The 21003-nt window shown below is 42.6% G+C and overlaps 1 protein-coding gene across 1 annotated transcript in view; it reads right to left on the reverse strand.

The window, feature by feature from the left end:
• The window catches only part of LOC121571846 (zinc finger transcription factor Trps1-like), a 158914-nt gene that overhangs the window by 114310 nt on the left and 23601 nt on the right, over positions 1-21003 (reverse strand). Inside the window, exon 3 of the mRNA XM_041883586.2 lies at positions 3221-4326. Coding sequence (XP_041739520.2) covers positions 3221-4326 — 1106 coding nt within the window. The remainder of the gene's footprint in view (positions 1-3220; positions 4327-21003) is intronic.

Below are 21003 nucleotides of genomic sequence, written 5' to 3' on the forward strand. Positions count from 1 at the left end.
TAGCTACATACACCATTTATTATATGACCGCTCCAGTCAGTCAAGTGAAACGTCCTCTGAAATATGAGCAATAAAATAAATACCAGAACATTTCTACTATGGAATGAAATGTATTTTAATTTTTGTGTAGTTTAATCAAGTCTGGGGATTTTAGGTGGGAAAAGATGGGGCTTGTGTTACGCGAGGGATTATTGTCATAGTTGACATAATTGAATGCACCTTGTTCGTTGTAATCTTGCTACTATGAAGTCTGGTTTTCCCTGCCTTCTTAATGCAGTACAGATTAATTTGTAAACATGTAGTGTATTCGAGGTTTAAAAAGGCATCTAAAGTTTGTAATTTCGACTTTAAAATGTCAGACTTGATTTGTTCTAATGAAAAATGTATCAACAACTCCATCCATTAATTACAATCCACATAATAATTTGCATTTCCTGTTGCTGCAGGATTATGTTCCTGCAGTAGAAACTGGTTCAAATAAAGATCCTACATCTGTATCTGCTCTGAGATCAGTGTGTAAAAGTATTACTGTGTCTCTCCAATGTCTCCGGAGTCCAGAGACTGCAAAGTGCCATAAGACCACAGCAACGTCACAAGATTATGATATCTATTTAAAAATGCTTAACGATGCACAATGCAGAAATCGCTCCACCATTTCCTGGTTGCTACAGTTCAAATAGTTAGTCTATTTTCAGTTTATGTGACAAAACAAGCAAGTATACTGTAGACAATCATTGTACCATCTAAACCGCTGTGTAATATCTTGTATTTTCAGCTGTTTGAAGTCGGAAGTTAAAGATGCAAAAACGAAACTTAAGAACGGGAAGCATAGAAATACCGCACTTGCTTTCATGAGACTTGACAGATCTATAAGTCCCATTTCTATGTGAATTTGGTTGGGTCGCCCAAAAAGTTACATATTGCAGCTTTAAGTCCTATCCACAGGCTCTCGCAGAGTGAACATGTATGAACATGTGCAGTGGACTAAAAATAAATGCCCATCCATAATGTTCACTTGGGTGTGGAGCAGTAAGGGTGTGAATTCCTGGGGAACTCAAAACTATCCCAAAAATAACAATATGCAAAAAGTCTGTATTAGACACACCACACAAGTCAGGCATTCACCAGAATATGTTCTCCCACAGACACATATACACACGTCCTCACTCCCCTCACACACACAGACAGAAGCGCATGCCAACTCACACACAAAAACATGATAGACAAGTCAGTCATTTTGTGGAATTTCACACACACACACACACACACACACACACAATATGAGCATTAGAGAGAAAGTAAAAAAGGTGACAGCCACATCAACACATCAGCCCTCAGTGGGCCGGCCGAAACGGGCAGACCTTTTTAAGGAGGAAAACTAAATTAGGAGGTAATTACAATCCTTGGTGGGCTAAAAGGACAAATAACCCTTCCTGCTGTATGATATGGCATTAAGAGACCCAGACCCCGGGCCAAAGGCACCTACTTTTTAAAAGAACACTGGAGTTAAATACCCCACTCGAATTGTAAACATGACATTGTTGAAGTGGAGGGAGAAACCACATGCAGCGAAAGCTGTGCAGATAAATGGCTCTGACATCTGTTCATTACCCCTCGTTTAAAATAAATCGAGTTGCCTGTTTTCACTGGCTCCCTCTCCCTTCCCTACACTCTTTCCCCCCTTTTCATTGGGTAATGACAAATGAGCAGCCTTCGCTATTACTGCATGGAAAATTCCACTAGGGGATGAATACAGAATAGTGTTTTTGATTCTCCTTTTCTTATTTTTTTTATTCATAATGAAATATTCGAACCCGGTGACATCCAATTGATATGGATAGTGAGACATATCAAATATCTTTCGAACTAGAGGTTGGTAATAGCGCCGAGTCACATATGGCTCTTTTCTTTTGGAGATATTAGATTATATGTTAAAAACTCCCAGACAGTGCGAGTACTGTATGGTCCATGTGTGCAATATATGTTTGGCAGGCATTCAAACTCTTCCCTTAATACCATAAACTTTTATTTCTGTACACAAGGAAATCGCTAAATGGTTGTGCCACTTTACAAATGTCTTGCAGGCTTGTGAGGGAAGCTTTCAAAATAATGAATAACTATCACAAATAAGCTATATTTTGAAAGGATATGCATCATCAATTTAATAAATCAGAGTTATAGGAATAATCTATCCTAAAGCCAACAACCAGATTTATGTTTTCAATAAATAATTTCTGATCAATCCTTTTACAAATTAGCTCAATTAAAAACAGTGAGTAACAGAGCAATTTTTTCTCCCTCCATCAAAAAGCATTAGTTCAGACTGCACACCATGCACTATTACAAAATGGAGGGTCATAAAAGCATTATTTTCATGGACATTAAAGGTGCAATATGCAGAAATCCCTGTGCCATTTCCTGCTTGCTAAAAATCAAATAGTTTGCCTAATTTCAGTTTATGTGACAAAACAACCGCAGTGAAATATATTTTCAATAACCCAAAATATTATATTTTCAGCTGTTTGAAGCTGGTGTACAAAACCAAAAGTAACAAAAACTAAAGAACGGGAAGCATAGAAATAGCGCACATAGAACAGATCTACCACTTGTTAGACTTGCTTTCAATGAGAATGACAGATCTATAACTCACCTTTCTATGTGATTTTGGTCGGGTGGCCAAAAGGTTACATATTGCAGCTTTAAAGTAATGGCTAAACCGCAGTCCATGAATGTAATGTTTCAGGTTGAGATGTATTTATGACAGTGATAAAACAGACTACAGTTCCCATGAGGCCTCTCTCCGTGGGTGGCCAGTCACTCTGATGACTCAAGTGTCCCACTAAGAGACAAGTCTCATACCCCGGCTGGCCTGGGTCTCAATGCAGAGAATGGTCGAGTTCCTCTCCGACTACATTGCAGACACATGCCAGATCTTACAACGCATGGATAAATATTTAACATATCAGCAAACCACATCAAATGATATAGCAATCTGATTCCCGACTGCACAGTCGATGATGTGTCAGGTAACAATTGGTTGATGCAATGCAACGCCTGGGCATCTAGTCGGGCAGGGACTCTACCATTATACAGTACTACTGACGGGCGTTCTGGTACTTGGAAATTCTTTGGTTATATAAGACCAACACATACCCACTAACCTACGCACTGTTGAATTACACAAAGAATTGATAGAAAATGGTGTGCACAGCATATTTACCTGTACGTCGTAGGTGCCATTGAGTAACAACCGTGTGGACCCTGTAGCATCCTGTAGCGCCCCGGTCAGGGCGGCGTGGGATGGGGGCCGTGTAGCGTCTTTGGCGTGGAGGCTCTGTGGGGAGAAGCCCACCATGTTGTGCAGGGCCAGTATCTTACTGTCCAGCTCTGCGTCCTGCCGCGTGCGGTTGTGCAGGCCCAGGTGGTACTTCCGGAAGTGTTTGATCAGGTCTGTAGGGTCGTTCCCGTAGTAACCATACCCACAGATGTTGCACTTGAAGTCCTGCAGTTTGGGAGAGGAGGGAGCGGGTACCCCTGTCTCGGCCCCCAGGGGACTGGGCATGGTGTCTTCGGCCCCCTCGCCTACTCCCCTGTGTAGGTGGAGGGGGCGTAGCAAGGGGTATCCAGAGCCATCCACCCCGTCCTGGTGGCCTGAGAGACCCCCTGTGGGGCTGTAGGAGTGGTCCCTGTCCTCGCCGTTACGGGTGACGCCCTGGACGATGACGCCGCTGGAACTGCTGTAGCTCCTCCCCTGGGCGCCCAGCAGCAGCAGACCCTCCCTGACACCAACCCTTTCTCCCCCTCCTCCCTCCCCGGCCTCCCCCCTCTCCCCCAGCAGCAGCTCCCCTGCCGGGCTGTGTGCCTGACCCCCTCCCCCCTCATCTGGTTCTGATCTGAGCGGAGACAGAGACACAGTCCCATCGGGCTGGGCCCGGGATGGGAAAGCCGGCAGATCTGAGTATGTCACCTCATGGCAGGGGAAGGACGCTACATTTCCTCCCTTCTTGTGGCTGGGGTAATTAAAGCCAGGAGTGTCGCTGCCGACTGTCGGCGCTGTTCCTGCTCCTCCACCCCCCCTCCCTCCTCCTCCATCCCGTTTGATGGAGCCTGAGACGGAGCCCGGGTCCTCCTGCTCGTCTGGGACTGGCACGTGGGCCCGGCCCGGTTCGGCTGGCAACAGCCCGTCGGCACCGTTGGGCTCTGAGGCCTGGCTCCCAGCACTGTCCTCGCTATCCGGACCGGTGGCCTCCGAGGCCAGAGCCTCTCCTTCGCCTTCCTCCTCACCACCAAAGCTTCTCAAAGGGGGGTTCTTTTTCCTCACCATATCTGCAGGCAGCACAGACAGACAGACAAGAGAGAAATGTTTTAGTGTCATGCTTCATTGAGGAATAAGTACAGTATATTAAACACAGGGATAGTGGAATGAGGGAAAATGATTAAGTGAACTGGATCTCTTTTCAAGAACCACATCAATCGAAGGCTGTATCAAATAAGATGGAGACAGTGGTGGTTCTGTTTTTTGTCTCTCGCTCTCTCACAATCAGTACATACAAACTTTCAAGAGTTCCTCCATGAAATACAACAAAGCTAAAAATAAGTTATTTTTTTGTACAACTTAAAACAATGGCGGCTGTTCAGCTCTGGGCCATAAACAGAACTCATTCTCTATAACCAGTAACGACTCCAGATGCTGAGTGTTTTGATAAATACAATCTGTGCCTATAGTTACTGATAAGGCTTGTGAAGTGGCTGTTAAAGTAGTTGAGTATTAAGTTAGAAGGAATGAAATTGGAATGTGTAAACTGATTATATTGTTGAATTACAGTCAATGTTCAACAAAATCATTTGTCCTTGTTTATGTCTAGCATACAATGGTTAAGAAATTGCACTCAAAATAAAATAAACCATTAAGTCGGCATTGCTGCAGCACAAACTGAATTCAATAAATTTGTAGGACGGAGGGGATCAGCATGAGAGCAATTTTCAGAGTTTGTTTCAGTGTGTGTGTGTGTGTGTGTGCGTGCGTACGTGTGTGTGTGCATGTGTGTGCATGTCTAAATTCACTAAACCTTGATTCTCCCCATCCAGGGTGCTTAGAATTCCTCATAATCCCAGTCTCATTTCTTCTCCATTTAAAAATATGGAGTGCAATTTCCTAATTTAGGTTGTAAAGCAAATGGGTATTAAATAAAGCAATTTATGTTTGTAAGGGACAACGCCTTAACCCATGTTCGTAAAAGCCGTAGAAAAAATTAAATCTGTAATCGAAATCTCAACAGTCACCACACCCTGTTTCTATCATTACCAAGTCACTGTTGGATAGCTCATTACCAAGTCACTGTTGGATAGCTCCCATCCCTCTGGCCAAAGTGGAGTTTTACAACCACAAAGCATGTTATGAATCAAAATAAATGAATTAACTCATGATTAATCAACAATGAAACAATGAATAATTGGCCTAGTGTTTTAAAGGCATTCTTTTCAACTTGTTCTCTGGGTCTACGACTTTAATGCACAAAAAACACATAGTTAATAAACGTGTTACAATCCACAGCCGACAGACTCTGACCCCGAAAACTAACACCTACGAGAGTTTAAATTAAACTGGGCTGAAAACTGTGGGGATTGTGTAAATTTGTCCCAGAGCTTGGAAACGCTTTCCCAACAAGGCCTCATTATCGTATCACACCCATTGGAATGGCTTCATTAACCTCTCCTAAAATTAGCCCAAAGACTAACTCAAAACTACTACACAAGACAGAGCGTTTACCCGACCAGCTTCAAGAAGGGGTAAATCAGTCTTCAAGCAACGGTATTAGCATTCAACAACAAATCAATGTTAGAGTGTAGTGAAAGTAGAGAAAATGTCAGCTGATCTGTGTTCAGAAGAATACCAGAGAGTACTTGTGGGTAAACAAAATAGTCCATCTCATCCCACCCCCACGCGGAGTAGAAGAATCGTTGGGATTAAACATTTTAATAAACTTTGAATTCATGTAAACCCTTCAAAAAAAATAAAAAAATAATCCTTAATCACATCTCAGACAAAATAATATTCTGAAGCACTGTGCATTACCTGGCCCAGAAGCACTGTGTCTGTCTCTTTCGTAATCTCACTAGGAAAAAGCGAGAGCAGCGCTACAGTGGTTCCATCCCCGGCTCGAGTTCCTCACCAGAGGAGGGTGATTTAGCATGAAATGTCTCCCGACTCATAAAAGAGAAAAGTTTTTTAGCCCTTATATGCCGTACAATTACATTAAAACTTCAGGGGAATGGGCAGGACATTACCATTCCAATTCCCCATCAAAAGACAGAATAATTGGCTCGTATAGCTCCCAGGCATCTGCACTGTTCCTGTTCCTACTGTACCAGTCAATTCACATCAACCTTTTCATCCCCCTTACCTCATTCACCCCCACCAATACTGTAAGGGTTGGTGTGAGGTGTGACCCAGGTGCGGTGCAGGATAGACAGTAGGCAGTAGGCAGAGATGGTGAAACAAGGATCTTTACTGGTGGTCCCGAAGCCAGGATACAAAACAACGGACTTAACACGATAAAAGAAAGGTGGAGCAAATAAGTCTCCAAAAACAGGCTGACAGCCAAAATACGAAATAGTAACTATGACTGAAATAATAAAGAAACAGGGAGAACATTTCTCGAGTACCTGTAAATACTTATCCGATCAGACTCTGATTAGTACTGCTGAGCATAGAGAAACTAGCAGAGAAAACTGAGCAAGGGAACACAGGGAAGTGAGGGCATAAATACACAGGTGAACAGGTAGACACAGGTGACACCAATAGGATCGTGATTAGTCCAGACTGTGAGTGAGGAGGTGCCTAAGGTTGTCGGAGGATGACACCTAGTGGGTCGCTCCGGAACTGCGACCCCCTCCTGTAACACAATACCCTTTATTTTCCTATATTATGGTGCTCCTTGTCTGTTATTGTGCCTACCTCAAGAACTTACTTAATAAAGTATAATATGCCTTTTGAAGAAGAGACAACAAAAACATGGACAGTTCGGAACCTGAATACAGAGCAGTAGGTATGGGCTATGGCTCCAGGTTCTGGGCCTGAATACAGAGCAGTAGGTATGGGCTATGGCTCCAGGTTCTGGGCCTGAATACAGAGCAGTAGGTATGGGCTATGGCTCCAGGTTCTGGGCCAGAATACAGAGCAGTAGGTATGGGCTATGGCTCCAGGTTCTGGGCCTGAATACAGAGCAGTAGGTATGGGCTATGGCTCCAGGTTCTGGGCCTGAATACAGAGCAGTAGGTATGGGCTATGGCTCCAGGTTTTTCCTCTAGTGCTTTCTAATCTCTACCTTGGCTGAGGTGGTGCCATGAGTTCTGATGCAACCGCCTAGTATAGAGGCCCTACTGGTCAACAGTGATTAAATGTGATAGAAAAAGTTCTCAGAAAATCAAACATAGGGCTATTTACCAGTGCAGGGAAAAGCTACCCAGTGATGCAAAACTGGTTGAAATGACACAGTTCACTCAAGTCCTGTGGTCCTGTGGTCCTCTGTAGCTCAGCTGGTAGAGCACGGTGCTTGTAACGCCAAGGTAGTGGGTTCGATCCCCGGGACCACCCATACACAAAAAATGTATGCACGCATGACTGTAAGTCGCTTTGGATAAAAGCGTCTGCTAAATGGCATTAAAAAAAAAATACAAAAATCTCAGTCTGTTTCTCATCACACCAGACTAGTCAACATGTTATGCCATTATGACGGCAAGAAAGAAATATGCAGACAGTAATATGTACAGCATGAACAAACAGTACAAGGACTTGTATAGTGAGATAGTGTTGTTAAGTCAACTCTGAGAGGCTCCTTCAGTTTAAAGCCTGATGAATGAGACTGACACTCCTGCCCCAACCCAATCCATGACAGGTCTTTCATAAGACATAGATTGCGTTCCAAATGGCACCCTATTCCCTATTTAGTGCACTACGTTTGACCAGGGTCCATGGGGCTCTGGTCAAAAGTAGTGTACTATGTAGAGAATAGGGTGCCATTTGGGATGTAGCCATTAAGATAGTAGATAGGAAGAAAATAGGTTTATGGCAGATTACTGAACACAAAGGTATGCTCATATTCCCATCCAACCAGCTAATTGAGTCTACAACTCCCCATTCCAACAAAGTAATCAACCCATAAAAATGCCAAGATCACCCACAGAACTTCAATCTTACTCCCAGATGATTATCATGCAAACGTAATAATCTTGCACCAAAACATCGCCACAGAAGCCACTGAAGATTTTTTTTTTTTATTGTATGGAAAAACTGAATTGTATGGTAAAACGGCATTGTACGGGGAAATTGCATTGTATAGGGAAACCATTTCACACCTGCCATTTCAGAAGCATCAAATGTACTTTTCTGCAGCCCACTGGGCTATAATCAATAACATGCCTAGTAACCCCCGCGGTCAGTCAGTCAGTGACGAAGCTGCGAGCGGAGGAGCGGTGGCTCCTGTTACACCTCAGAAGTAGAGAGACATCAGGCCAATCACAACGATACAGAGGCTCATTTGAAAGGAGGCAACGTGATTCAAAATATGTAATCTTAAATGTCAAACTAAATTAGGAGGTCCTGTTTCATTACCTCTCTCTCTCTCTCTCTCCCTCTCTCTCTCTCCCTCTTATCCAGAGCGACTTACAGTTAGTGAGTGCATACATTCTTTTATTTTTCATACTGGTTGTATTTACAATGGTGTTTGTTCTTCAATGGTGTTTGTGTTTCCCTTTTCTTGTGGCAACAGGTCACAAATCTTGCTGCTGTGATTGCACACTGTGGTATTTCACCCAATAGATATGGGAGTTTATCAAAATTGGATTTGTTTTCTAATTCTTTGTGGTTCTGTGTAATCTTATGGTCATATATTTGGCAGGAGGTTAGGAAGTGCAGCTCAGTTTCCACCTCATTTTGTGGGCAGTGTGCACATAGCCTATCTTCTCTTGAGAGCCAGGTCTGCCTACGGCGGCCTTTCTCAATAGCAAGGCTATGCTCACTAAGTCTTTACATAGTCAAAGACTTCCTTAATTTTGGGTCAGTCACAGTGGTCAGGTATTCTGCCACTGTGTACTCTCTGTTTAGGGCCAAATAGCATTCTAGTTTGTTCAGTTTGTTTGTAAATTCTTTCCAACGTGTCAAGTAATTATCTTTTTGTTTTCTCATGATTCGGTTGGGTCTATTTGTGTTGCTATCCTGGGGCTCTGTGGGGTCTGTTTGTGTTTGTGAACAGAGCCCCAGGACCAGCTTGCTTAGGAGACTCTCTGTAGGTGATGGTTTTGTTATGGAAGGTTTGGGAATCGCATCCTTTTAGGAAGTTGTAGAATTTAACGGCTCTTTTATGGATTTTGATAATTAGCGGGTATCGGCCAAATTCTGCTCTGCATGCATTATTTGGTGTTTTACGTTGTACACATAGGATATTTTTGCAGATTCTCAATTTGGTGTTTTCCCATTCTGTGAATTCTTGGTTGGTGAGTGGACCCCAGACCTCACAACCATAAAGGGAAATGGGTTCTATAACTATTCAAGTATTTTTAGCCAGATCCTAATTGGTATGTCGAATTTTATGTTCCTTTTGATGGCATAGAAGGCCCATCTTGCCTTGTCTCTCAGATCGTTCACAGCTTTGTGGAAGTTACCTGTGGCGCTGATGTTTAGGCCGAGGTATGTATAGTTTTTTGTGTGCTCTAGGGCAACGGTGTCTAAATGGAATTTATATTCGTGGTCCTGGCAACTGGACCTTTTTTGGAACACCATTATTTTTGTCTTACTGAGATTTACTGTCAGGGCCCAGGTTTGACAGAATCTGTGCAGAAGATCTAGGTGCTGCTGTAGGCCCTCCTTGGTTGGGGACAGAAGCACTCTATCGTCAGCAAACAGTAGAAATGTGACTTCAGATTCTAGTAGGGTGAGGCCGGGTGCTGTAGACTGTTCTAGTGCCCACGCCAATTTGTTAATATATATGTTGAAGAGGGTGGGGCTTAAGCTGCATCCATGTCTCGCCCCCCGGCCCTGTGGAAAGAAATGTGTGTGTTTCTTGCCAATTTTAACCGCACACTTGTTGTTTGTGTACATGGATTTTATAATGTTGTATGTTTTTCCCCCAACACCACTTTCCATCAATGTGTATAGCAGGCCCTCATGCCAAATTGAGTCAAAAGCTTTTCTGAAATCAACAAAGCATGAGAAGACTGCATTTGTTTTGGTTTGTTTGTTTGTCAATTAGGTTGTGCAGGATGAATACGTGGTCTGTCGTACGGTAATTTGGTAAAAAGCCAATTTGACATTTGCTCAGTACATTGTTTTCGAGTCTGCTGTTAATGATAATGAGGATTTTCCCAAGGTTGCTGTTGACGCATATCCCACGGTAGTTATTGGGGTCAAATTTGTCTCCACTTTTGTGGATTGGGGTGATCAGTCCTTGGTTTCAATTATTGGGGAATATGCCAGAACTGAGGATGATGTTAAAGAGTTTAAGTATAGCCAATTGGAATTTGTGGTCTGTATATTTTATTATTTCATTTAGGATACCATCAACCCACAGGCCTTTTTGGGTTGGAGGGTTTGTATTTTGTCCTGTAGTTCATTCAATGTAATTGGAGAATCCAGTGGGTTCTGGTAGTCTTTAATAGTTGATTCTAAGATTTGTATTTGATCATGTATATGTTTTTGCTGTTTGTTCTTTGTTATAGAGCCAAAAAGATTGGAGAAGTGGTTTATCCATACATCTCTGTTTTGGATAGATAACTCTTTGTGTTGTTGTTTGTTTAGAGTTTACCAAATTTCCCAGAAGTGGTTAGATTCTATGGATTCTTCAATTACATTGAGCTGATTTCTGATGTGCTGTTGCTTCTTTTTCCATAGTGTATTTCTGTATTGTTTTTGTGATTCACCATAGTGAAGGCGTAGGCTCAGGTTTTCTGGGTCTCTATGTTTTTAGTTGGATAGGTTTCCCAATTTCTTTCTTACGTTTTTGCATTCTTCATCAAACCATTTGTCATTGTTGTTCATTTTCTTAGGTTGTCTGCTTGAAATGTTTAGATTTGATAGGGAAGCTGAGAGGTCAAATATACTGTTTAGGTTTTCTACTGCCAAGTTTATACCTTCACTATTACAGTGAAACATTTTGTCCAGGAAATTGTCTAGAAGGGATTGAATTTGTTGTTTTTTGGTAGATTTCCACACTACTTTCCTTCCATCTATAGCATTTCTTAATATTATTCAGTTCCTTTGGCTTTGATGCCTCATGATTGAGCATAGCTCTGTTCAAGTAGAGTGTGATTTTGCTGTGATCTGATAGGGGTGTCAGTGGACTGGCTGTGAACGCTCTAAGAGACTCTGGGTTGAGGTCAGTGATAAAGTAGTCTACAGTACTACTGCCAAGAGATGAGCTATAGGTGTATCTCTCTCTCTCTCTCTCTCTCTCTCTCTCTCTCTCTCTCTCTCTCTCTCTCTCTCTCTCTCTCTCTCTCTCTCTCTCTCTCTCTCTCTCTCTCTCTCTCTCTCTCACACACACACTAATACACTATTTATCTCTCTTCTTCTTTTTTCTCCCTCTCACACACACACACACTTGTTATCTCTCTCTCACACACTTATTCTCCTCACACACACACACAGACACACACACACACACACACTCACATACTCTCCTCTCTCTCTCTCTCTCTCTCTCTCTCTCTCTCTCTCTCACTCTGTAAAGTAAAGCTGTCCATTGTGACTCACCTGTGAGGTTCTAAACATCATATTTCCTACAGAGCTACAGGACAACAGTTCTCTTCAAGGACACCTCTATAGGCGAAATGTTGGGTGTGTACTTGTACATGAAGCTGCCTAATGCTACAGAAACAGGAGATAGGCTCCTGCCCTATAACTTACTTATGTTCTGTGACCTTGAAACATTGGACGCATACTGTGCAAAACATCTGTTGAAACGTACTTTGTATAAATGTAACAGACCTACGATTTAAAAAATGTCTCCAGACACACCTTTACAGCTGCCAGACATTTAGACACAGTCTCAAACAGACCCAGGCCAACTATATATTTGTTCTATTCCCAACAGGTTTTGACCATGTCTCGGTCGGAACAACAGCACCATCCACAGGGGGTCCAAACATGACCAGGGGCCATATATACAGCTGGAAGGCCCCCACGGACCCCCCAAACCCTACTCACAGTCCCCCTGTAGACCCTCTCAGGCCCAGGGACAAACCCAGGCCAATCTCCCTGCTCTCCGCTGAGCTGGAGGAAGGGAATGGAGGAATGATTATTAAAACTGCATTACCAATCTGTCTGACCCCATTCATAATTTAACCAGCATTAAGATCAGCCAGGCAGAGAATTTAGTTCCCAGAGTCCTATCCTACTCCACCAACCAACCAACCAACCAACCAACAGGGCCCATTTCACTTCCCTGCTATTTACAGATTCTTAAATCGCTGTGATAAAGAAATAAAATACCTATCCTGATTGCTTTCTGTCTCTGCGGGGAGCCCAGCCAGCAAAATATGAACATGAACACATCCCTAATTAAATAACTCAGAGTCTCATAAGCCCTGGGAAGGGAGTGGGAACCAAACAGAAAAGCAGCTCTTATAAGAGCCATCTTGACAGACAGGCCCAAAGCTTTTGCTTCTACTCAGTCCAGCTCTGTGGCCTGCTATTTCAATAAGGGAGCGATACGAGACCATACGAGACAATCCAAAAGATTACAAAAATCTATCTTGGCTGGCTCACAAACTGCCTGACCAGTCTAAGTCTGTCAGTGTTTTCTCTTCTTGTCTGTGGCAGTATATTCAGCAGGCATCGCTATGGAGAAAGGCCCCCGCTACTGTCTGTGTGAATAACATGTGTGTGTGGTCATGTATATGAGAGCTCCTTCAATACAGGCACTCCTCCTGTCCCACCTTTCGCCTTCTTTCTTCTTTAATGCCGTTTTTTTCTGTTTCTTATTTTTTTTACATCATAATTTATGATGTCACTGCTGCCACAGACTTTGCAGTAGATGAGGACTTACAGAGCGAGCGGTCCAGCCGCCAGACCCCAATCTGTCTTTCTTTTGCTGTTTAATCTCATTTGCAACATTAGGAATAAATCACATTACTGTCGGAGGAGTAATGCTACAACTGCGAGGAGGGTCTATGGAAAACACATATGCAAGATGCAAGATTGAGTGTGCGTAATTAATTATCATTAAACTAAATGTCAAAACGGCAGTCTCTGCGCAGACTTCCCCCTCTTATGAGGAACACACACTTACTGCGCTGCCTTGTGTCACATTAATTCCACCGTAGGCTAAAAACAAGCTTCCACATACAAAATAATTATTACTAAACAAGATACTGTAAGTATCTGACTTAAAAGTGTCAGTTTAATAGTAATGCTTTCCCTCCTCCCTCCACCGAAGTAGATCCAGAACACAGAGAAATGCACACTTCAATTCTAAATGACTGTAACAACACTTTCTTTCCTAGTGCAGATATACATGGCTAAGCATAATTGTCACTGTGGTATCACTAACCAATGGACTGTAGGATTCTTGAAATGTGTTCTATTCAACAAACTCCTCCCCTTAGAGAGGCAACACACACACACACACACACACACACACACACACAAACACACACACCCACCATCTTAGGTCAGGGCTTTAACAGTTGCTTCATCTCAGGCTGTGAACTGTGTTAGAATCCAGGCGTATTTCACAGGGTTGTGTGAGTGGAAATGCTCTAATCCACTAGGCCTGCTGCTGCAGTCACTGTCTGCCTGACTGGCTGGCTAGTTGGCAGGCTGGCTTGCTGGTTGGCTGGTTGGTGCCCTTTCTTCCACCATAGAATGCCAGCACCACCACCTCACCTCAGCCAGCCAAGCTGATCTGTGCAGCCTCACACGTACTGACTGCTTCTAGACCTAAATCCATCTCTGCTCTTGAAAACACCATCAAGGAGCACTATTGCAGTGACAGTGTTGCCGTTACATCAGAATCCAGACATTTAGAAGAAACTACGGGGTAACTTATAGTAATGCAAGTTCATTAAGTCAAACTGAAGGTGTTAAAATTCAAAGTGTCTTTCGAAAATGTCATTTTCCTTATGAAATCTGGGAAAATAATTTCTACATTTAACGGTTGCTATTTCAACTCATTTTAGTGTAGCCACTGGCCTATTCTCATCATGAGCAAATCAAAAAACTAAATAAACCTTTGTCCACAGCTACCATGGCATTTCTTTATCATGTCTGTGCAGTCCAGGCCATCTTTGGTGGTGAAAGATTCCCCCTTGTTGCAAGACAGCAGGGGAGGACAGTTAGCAGAAATACTTTTCTGCTTTCCTGGTCTTGATATTAAGAGAGGGATTTAAAATATAAGCAGCAGCTTGCGGGAGAGGGGGGGGTTGGACTCCACCTTCCGATGTAAACAAGCAGTGAGAAGACATCTTTTGGAGACCAAAATAACTCCTGCACAGGCCTCTGAAGAAGCAGGCTTTATTCTAACAGTTAAGGGTGAAAAAAAGAAAGAGAGCAAAAGGATATAGAACAGCATGCTAATCTCCTCCCCTTCATAGACGAGAGAGAGAGAGAGAGAGATAGAGATAGAGAGAGAGAGATAGAGATAGAGATAGAGATAGAGATAGAGAGAGATAGAGAGAGATAGAGAGAGATAGAGATAGAGATAGAGATAGAGATAGAGAGAGAGAGAGAGAGAGAGAGAGAGAGAGAGAGAGAGAGAGAGAGAGAGAGATAGAGAGAGAGAGAGAGAGAGAGAGCAGCAGCAGCGACAACACTGTGGTATTTGCAGGAGACTGGGATTCTCTGAAATCCGCTGCTTTACAGATGTACAGAAACGCCAATCTCCATATTACACAGATTATTACACTTCAAATTGAGGAGAAGGAGAATAGACAGGTTTGTATGGAACTCTGACTTGTAGGCTATGCCTCCTTTTGAATTCTAAAACTGCTGAGATGGGGGTGTTTGGCTGGACTGACCTGAACAGGGAGGATTTTAAAAGAAACCCCAAAAATTACCCGAGACTGGTTCTGCTGCCTTATATAATAATAATAATAATAATAATACTGTACAATTGTATATTTTGGTTTGAAAGATAGGAATAAAGATGTACAATCACTCATATTAGGATATGATAGTAGATATTATGGATAATTGCTGCACGTGAAAGAGTCCTATGATAACTTATGGTGAGGTTATTTGAACTTGAAAACATTTAGGTTGTTCTTAGCTGAACTAAAACAGCATCATATATCGCTTTCCTTTAGAATGAAAAAGCAAAAGGATGCATTCAATTTCAGTGTTTGCTCTGAAGAAGACTGCTGCCTGATAGTGAGTGTTTCTTCACATCGTGACACACAAGAGAGAAAAACTGGTTGGGTAAGCAGTGGCAGCCTTTAAATCCACATATTCACATAATACAATCTCTGACAGGGTAAGGCCCTACCCATCACCTTAAGCCGTGAGCAGTTGCAGCATGCTGAGAAGATCGGAAGAGAGAGAGAGAGAGAGAGAGAGAGAGAGAGAGAGAGAGAGAGAGAGAGAGAGAGAGAGAGAGAGAGAGAGAGAGAGAGAGAGAGAGAGAAAGAAAGAAAGAAAAAGAGAGAGAGAGAGAGAGAGAGAGAGAGAGAGAGGGAGAGGGAGAGAGAGAGAGGGAGAGAGAGAGAGCGAGAGAGGGGATAGAGGATAGAACAGAGCTTTTCCCATAATCCCCCACGGTGGGTTCTCCATTTTTCTCCATGTGGTGGGGCATGAAAGGGTGACACATTCAATAGGAAGGGGCCGTGACTAACTGCCTCTCCCTGACTTTTTTAATGTGCCACGTCTTTCCAACACAATACAACAAACACAATTCAATTTCAATTCAATTCAATTTAAGGGGCTTTATTGGAATGGGAAACATATGTTTACATTGCCAAAGCAAGTGAAATAGAAGACAAATGAAAGTTAATTAAACAATAAAAACAATTACAGTAAACATTACACTCACAAAAGTTCAGAAATAATATAGACATTTCAAGTGTTGTAATGATGTGCAAATAGTTTAAGTACAAAAGGAAAATAAATAAACATAAATATAGGTTGTATTTACAATTCTCTCCTTTTCTTTTTTCTTTCTCTCTCTCAATTTCAATTGAATTTTCAATTTAAGGGCTTTATTCTCTCTCTCTCTCTCTCTCTCTCTCTCTCTCTCTCTCTCTCTCTCTCTCTCTCTCTCTCTCTCTCTCTCTCTCTCTCTCTCTCTCTCTCCCTCTCTCTCTCTCTCTCTCTCCCTCTCTCTCTCTCTCTCTCTCTCTCTCTCTCTCTCTCTCTCTCTCTCTCTCTCTCTCTCTCCCCCTCTCCCGAGTCACACTACTAAGATGAGTCATGTTTATTCATGAGGACATTTATTCCACATCAAAGGGTTTCAGCTCTGTGCTCGGTGCCCATGGCAGCACACAGGTCCTCTTTCCCTCCGTCTCCCTCTCTTCTTTGAAAACTATGACAGGACCAGGTCACAGTCAAATGTACTACTGTGGTGGGGCATTTAAGCCATTTAATGTTGCAACACAATTGTGGTCTGATAACATTTCAATTTAGATTTTTAGACAATTTAGATCAGTCAGACAGTGTCAGGCAGTGTTGCTCCATCCACTGTCACCCGATTGTGTTTAACTAAAACGACAACTGTTTGCGTGTAAATGCTTTATCAGCCAAAACAAGGATGTACACGCATGCCATTTGATGATGAAAGTGTTCAAGATCAAGTTCCTAATTTCACAAATAGGGTTATCTGACAAGCTATGGTTCAAAACAGTGCTGCACAAATTATTTTCTAGCAACAGGTTGTTTGTCGACCTTAATCTATTCTAGCAACAGATTGTTTGTCAAGCTAAATCTATTCTAGCAACAGGTTGTTTGTCGAGCTAAATCTCTTCTAGCAACAGGTTGTTTGTCAAGCTAAATCTCTTCTAGCAACAGGTTGTTTGTCAAGCTAAATCTATTCTAGCAACAGGTTGTTTGTTGAGCTAAACTTCCCATGAGATGACTACTGATTTCATACTATTCTCTGTGCTTCCCTTGATCCTTTTTCCTTGCAATAATGTTCATCCATAAGCCAGACATCACACCGGACAGGTTGCCTACATGATTCCAGTGTTCCTCACCATGCAAGTTTAACTCATCAACTCAAGTGCTTTCTGAATAAAGTGATATGTTGAGGACAGCTGTAAAGATCAGTCCAAAGAGTTTCTCAAGAATCTTCCACCTGTAAGAAAAGTGAGTGGACTCTGAAAAGACCCTATCACACTAACACACTGCAGCCACCTCCCCCTCTCTATCCTTCTCTCTTTATCCTCCCCTCCCCCCAGGGCTTCTACTGCCCCCCCCCAACTCCCTACCCTTCCAGTCTGAGAGGGGGGAGGGGCAGCCCCCTTTCTGAATGACCTGCCCTCTTTGCACTCAATCAGCGCTCGCTGGAACCGGAGACAACAGAGAACAACTGCTTCCCCTACACTTCCTGTGATCACAGGGTCCAAGCTGCCAGTAAGGGGCAGGGATCACGCGGTCTGGAGAAATGCTGCAGATAACAGGCCGAGGACGGAGAGAGGGAGGCTGGGAGAGAGAGAGAAGGCTGGGAGAGAGAGGATAGCAACACAATTAGACCCAACCAAATCATGAGAAAACCTTAAGATAATTACTTGACACATTGGAAAGAATTAACAAAAAAACTGAGCAAACTGGAATGCTATTTGGCCCTAAACAGAGAGTACACAGTGGCAGAATACCTGACCACTGTGACTGACCCAAAATTAAGGAAAGCTTTGACTATGTACAGATGCTGTGAGCATAGCCTTGCTATTAAGAGAGGTCATTGTAGGCAGACCTGGCTCTCAAAAGAAGACAGGCTATGTGCACACTGCCCACAAAATGAGGTGGAAACTGAGCTGCACTTCCTAACCTTCTGCCAAATGTATAACCATATCAGAGACACATATTTCCCTAAGATTACACAGACCCACAAAGAATTTGAAAACAAATCCAATTTTGATAAACTCCCATATCTATTAGGTGAAATACCACAGTGTACCATCACAGCAGCAAGATTTGTGACCTGTTGCCACAAGAAAAGGGCAACCAGTGAATAACAAACACCATTAGAAATACAACCCATATTTATGTTTATTTATTTTCCCTTTTGTACTTTAACAATTTGCACATCGTTACAACACTGTACATAGCCATAATATGACATCTGAAATGTCTCTATTCCTTTGAAACTTTTATGAGTGTAATGTTTACTGTACATTTTTTATTGTTCATTTCACTTTTGTTTATTATTTATTTAACTTGCTTTGGCAATGTAAACATATGTGTCCCATGCCAATAAAGCCCTTAAATTGAAATTGAATTGAGTTGAATTGAGAGAGAGAGAGAGGGAGAGTGAGAGAGTGCGTAAGTGAGAGAGAGAGAGAGAGAGAGAGAGAGAGAGAGAGAGAGAGAGAGAGAGAGAGAGAGAGAGAGAGAGAGAGAGCGAGAGAGAGGGAGAGAGAGAGAGTGTGTGTGAGAGAGGCCAGTAATATAACATTTGAAATGTCTCTACTCTTTTAAAACTTTTGTGAGTGTAATGTTTACTGTTAATTTCTGATTGTTTATTCTCTATTCCACTTGCTTTGGCAATGTAAACATGTTTCCCATGCCAATAAAGCCCTTTGAATGTAATGTATTTTAATTGAGAGGAGGGCTGGGAGAAAGAGGACAGCTAGGACCGGGAGAGAGGGCTGGGAGAGAGGGACGGCTGGGAGAAAGAGAGAGCGAGAGAGCGAGAGAGTGAGAGACAGAAAGACAGAGAGAGAAAGACAGAAAGATAAAAAGAAAGAGAGAGAGAGAGAGAGAGAGAGAGAGAGAGAATCAGTGGAGCACAAACCACATTGTAACCAATATTTATTTATCTGTTTATTGATCTATTTGCACATTGCTAAAATACTGTACATAGCTGATAATATAACACTTGAAATTTCTTTATCATTTTGTGCAATGTTTATTGTTAATTTCTAATAGTTTTTTGTTGGTGTTGTTTTGTGTCTTCTCACTTTAGTTTATTGTTAATTTCACTTGCTTTGGCAATGTAAAAACATGTTTCCCATGCCAATAAAGCTCCACTGAATTGAATTAAGAGAGAGAGAGGAGAGAGAGAGAAGAGAGAGAAAGAGAGCGTGAAATGGGGGGAGTGTGAAGAAGTTGTCTGTCTCCCGAGTGGCGCAGTGGTCTAAGGCACTGCATCGCAGTGCTAGCTGTGCCACTAGAGATCCTGGTTCAAATCCAGGCTCTGTCGTAGCTGGCCGTGACCGGGAGACCCATGGGGCGGTGCACAATTTGTCCAGGGTAGGGGAGGGAATGGCCGGCAGGGATGTAGCTCAGTTGGTAGCGCATGGCGTTTGCAACGCCAGGGTTGTGGGTTTGATTCCCACGGGGGGTATAAAAAATAATGTATGCACTAACTGTAAGTCGCTCTGGATAAGAGCGTCTGCTAAATAATGTAAGTTAGGGTGTAAAATAAAAGAGACAAAAGTCCTATTTTTTTACATTATCATTTACATCATGTCGTCCACAAAGCAAATGTTGTCGTATTGATGCATGCATCCCTTTAAAAATAACTCCAGACTATTTCATAATCCTTCTGCCCTATACGGAGTGAGTTACACCCAGAGTTAGGCTATACCTCTCCTTGTCTGTCAGTAAGGAGGGCACAGTCATTCCTCTCTCAGGCCGTGAGTGAAAAGCCAACTGATCAAACAACCCCCAAGGCTATGCACTACTAAAAATATACAGCATTTAGCAACAGGAAAGGCACAGGCATGCTGGCACATTGCTCAATACTTCTGTTAACATGGTTTGCGGTGTGATTAAATCCCTTCTGCTTGTGAACCCTCTTTTTCCTCTGCCTGCGTGCATGCGTGTGCACAGTGTTACAGTGTTGGCGGGAGGCTGATTCTTTCTCACACATAAGTTTATAGGCTAGCAGATGTGCTCTGGCCCAGTGATGCTTTTGAACTTTCCTGTGAAGGACTTTCAGACAGTTAAGAGGGCCTTAAGGCAGGTCTGCCCATTTAATTTCCTCTGTCCTACTTGATGATTTAAATGGTTATGAGCTTTTATGACTGCCAGTTGCCACTCTCTCTCCAACGTCCTACCCAGAAGGATATAAGGACTGTGCCAAATGACAGTATTTAACACAAAATCACACATCCTCATGAGATCCTTTCAGAAAATCAGTGTAACCTCTCTGTAGAGAATCTCATTGTAGAACATCTGGCACCCACCGTACAAGTAATCGAAAGAGTGGAGAATCTGAACAAATCATTCTGCACAAAAATAATTGAAAATCTGTCATTGCAAAACGTTTCAGATTCAGCCGAAGATAACTCATTGGAGGTGAAATCACACTTGCGCTTTAGCCTTCCTACCAACAACAAAGCAATGATTTTCCAACCAGTCAGAACAAAGCTGAGCCGTTGCAGCTTCAGCTACAGTGTGAAACTGAGTGTAAACCACAGCCTCAGACGCATTTCCCCTCTGAGAAAAGTCGCATGTCGTTGCGACACCAGAAATCATCCACCTCTATTGTCTGCGACGCATCCATTTTATGCCGAGTAATAGGACTTCAAGTCCTCTTGCAAATCACACTTGAGTGAAAAACTAAGGCTAGGCTACAGCTGAGGTTGGGGTGAGGCAGACTGGAATGGTTGAGAACATCTGGGAAAGAAATTGGGCTTTGTCACATGCCATTGAGAGGGGGTAACCAGGTGCAGTTCTCAGTAAGCAGATAATAGAATGTTACATTTTCTTAACACTAGGCTTGGGCGCTATACCGTATATACCATATACCGGGGTATTTGGAAAAAGCAACAGGATGGTTTTTCAATATAGTCAATACCGTTGAAACTATATATTTGAATTGTTTTAATATATTTGAATATTTGTATCTACTT

The sequence above is a fragment of the Coregonus clupeaformis genome, chromosome 8 (genome assembly GCF_020615455.1).
Source record: "Coregonus clupeaformis isolate EN_2021a chromosome 8, ASM2061545v1, whole genome shotgun sequence".
NCBI lineage: Eukaryota > Metazoa > Chordata > Actinopteri > Salmoniformes > Salmonidae > Coregonus > Coregonus clupeaformis.